The sequence below is a fragment of the Ceratina calcarata genome, unplaced genomic scaffold (genome assembly GCF_001652005.2).
Source record: "Ceratina calcarata isolate Rehan_Ccalc_2016 unplaced genomic scaffold, ASM165200v1 scaffold4756, whole genome shotgun sequence".
Taxonomy (NCBI): domain Eukaryota; kingdom Metazoa; phylum Arthropoda; class Insecta; order Hymenoptera; family Apidae; genus Ceratina; species Ceratina calcarata.
The window spans coordinates 1-1,234 of NW_017171743.1; the positions used below are offsets into that span (position 1 = coordinate 1).

A 1,234-nucleotide genomic window follows, 5' to 3' on the forward strand; every position below is an offset into this window, starting at 1 on the left:
TCCAGGCAAAATGCTGGTCCTAGCCGATTCGTTATCGAGGAACGTAAAGTCGAGTCGGGTTGCCGACGGTGATACTCTAGAACGAGAAACGGAACTGCATGTAAAACTAGTAGTCGACTCCTTACCCGCCACGGAGTGCATGCTGGAAAGAATTAAAAGCAAGCAAGAAAGCGATCATGTTTGTAAATCGCTTAGGGAGTATTGTATGCATGGATGGCCGGAGCGCGGCAAATTGTCAAATGAGCTACGTCCCTGTTATCCATTCAAAGAGAACATCTCTTACGTGGAGGGTTATTTACTGTACAATTCAAGGCTTGTTATACCTCCGTCGCTTTAGTTAGACATCATTAACAAAATCCATCAAGGCCACTTAGGCATAGGTAAGTGTCGCGAAAGAGCCAAGCAATCCGTTTGGTGGCTAGGGCTCAGTACACAATTAAAAAATCTAATTGAAAACTGTCCGCGGTGTGTAGAAGAAAGAACTAATCACAGGGAAAAGTTCGTGTCAGAGGAGTTCCCGAGCCGTCCATGGCAAAGGGTCTCCATAGATTTATTCAAACATAATCAATGGTACCTGATCTTGACAGACTACTATACCCGATATATAGAGGTCCAAAGCCTAAAATCAATGACAGAATCAGATGTAATAAGCGTTTGTAAAACGATTTTCGCGTGGTTCGGGATACTGAAAGTCGTTCGTAGCGACAAAGGCCCACAGTTCGCATCGGAATTTAAGAAGTTCGCAAGCAGGTACGATTTCAAGCACGTAACAAGTTCGCCACATTACCCACAGAGCAACAGGTGTATCGAAGCGGCGGTGAAAATTGCAAAGAACATTTTGAAAAAGTCAAGCGACATAAACTTGGGCCTGCTGGCGTATCGGACAACACCTCTTGAAAATGGATTCTCCCCGGCCGAGCTCATGTTCTCACGGAAAATCCGCTCCCCGTTGCCTGTTGTTCCTGCTCAGTTGGGATCGTTCCGAATGCACGAGGAGATCGTTAAGAGGGAAATGGCAGGCAAGGAGAAGCAAGCCGGCAATTACAACAGGAGGCATGGATTTAAGAATTTGTCTGCGCGTTGTGTGCGTTGGAATGTTAGTGTGTAATAAAATCGCTAATAAATAAAATACTTGATCTGCAAAATATTGTCTTGGTGGAGAAGTAAGGAAACTACAAATTGATCTAGCCCCTCACATAATGCATCAATTGTCTTGCAAACCGTCTTTTTTTTT

At 44.3% G+C, this 1,234-nt stretch overlaps 1 protein-coding gene across 1 annotated transcript; it reads left to right on the plus strand.

Annotated features, from left to right (window-relative positions):
* Positions 1-628: 628 nt before the first annotated feature.
* On the plus strand, positions 629-1,084 carry LOC108627531 (uncharacterized protein K02A2.6-like; the record flags this gene model as incomplete). Its single annotated transcript, XM_018028816.1, has 1 exon — positions 629-1,084. A coding segment is annotated over exon 1 (456 nt), but the record flags the coding sequence as incomplete, so codon positions are not given.
* Between the last annotated feature and the right edge of the window lie 150 nt (positions 1,085-1,234).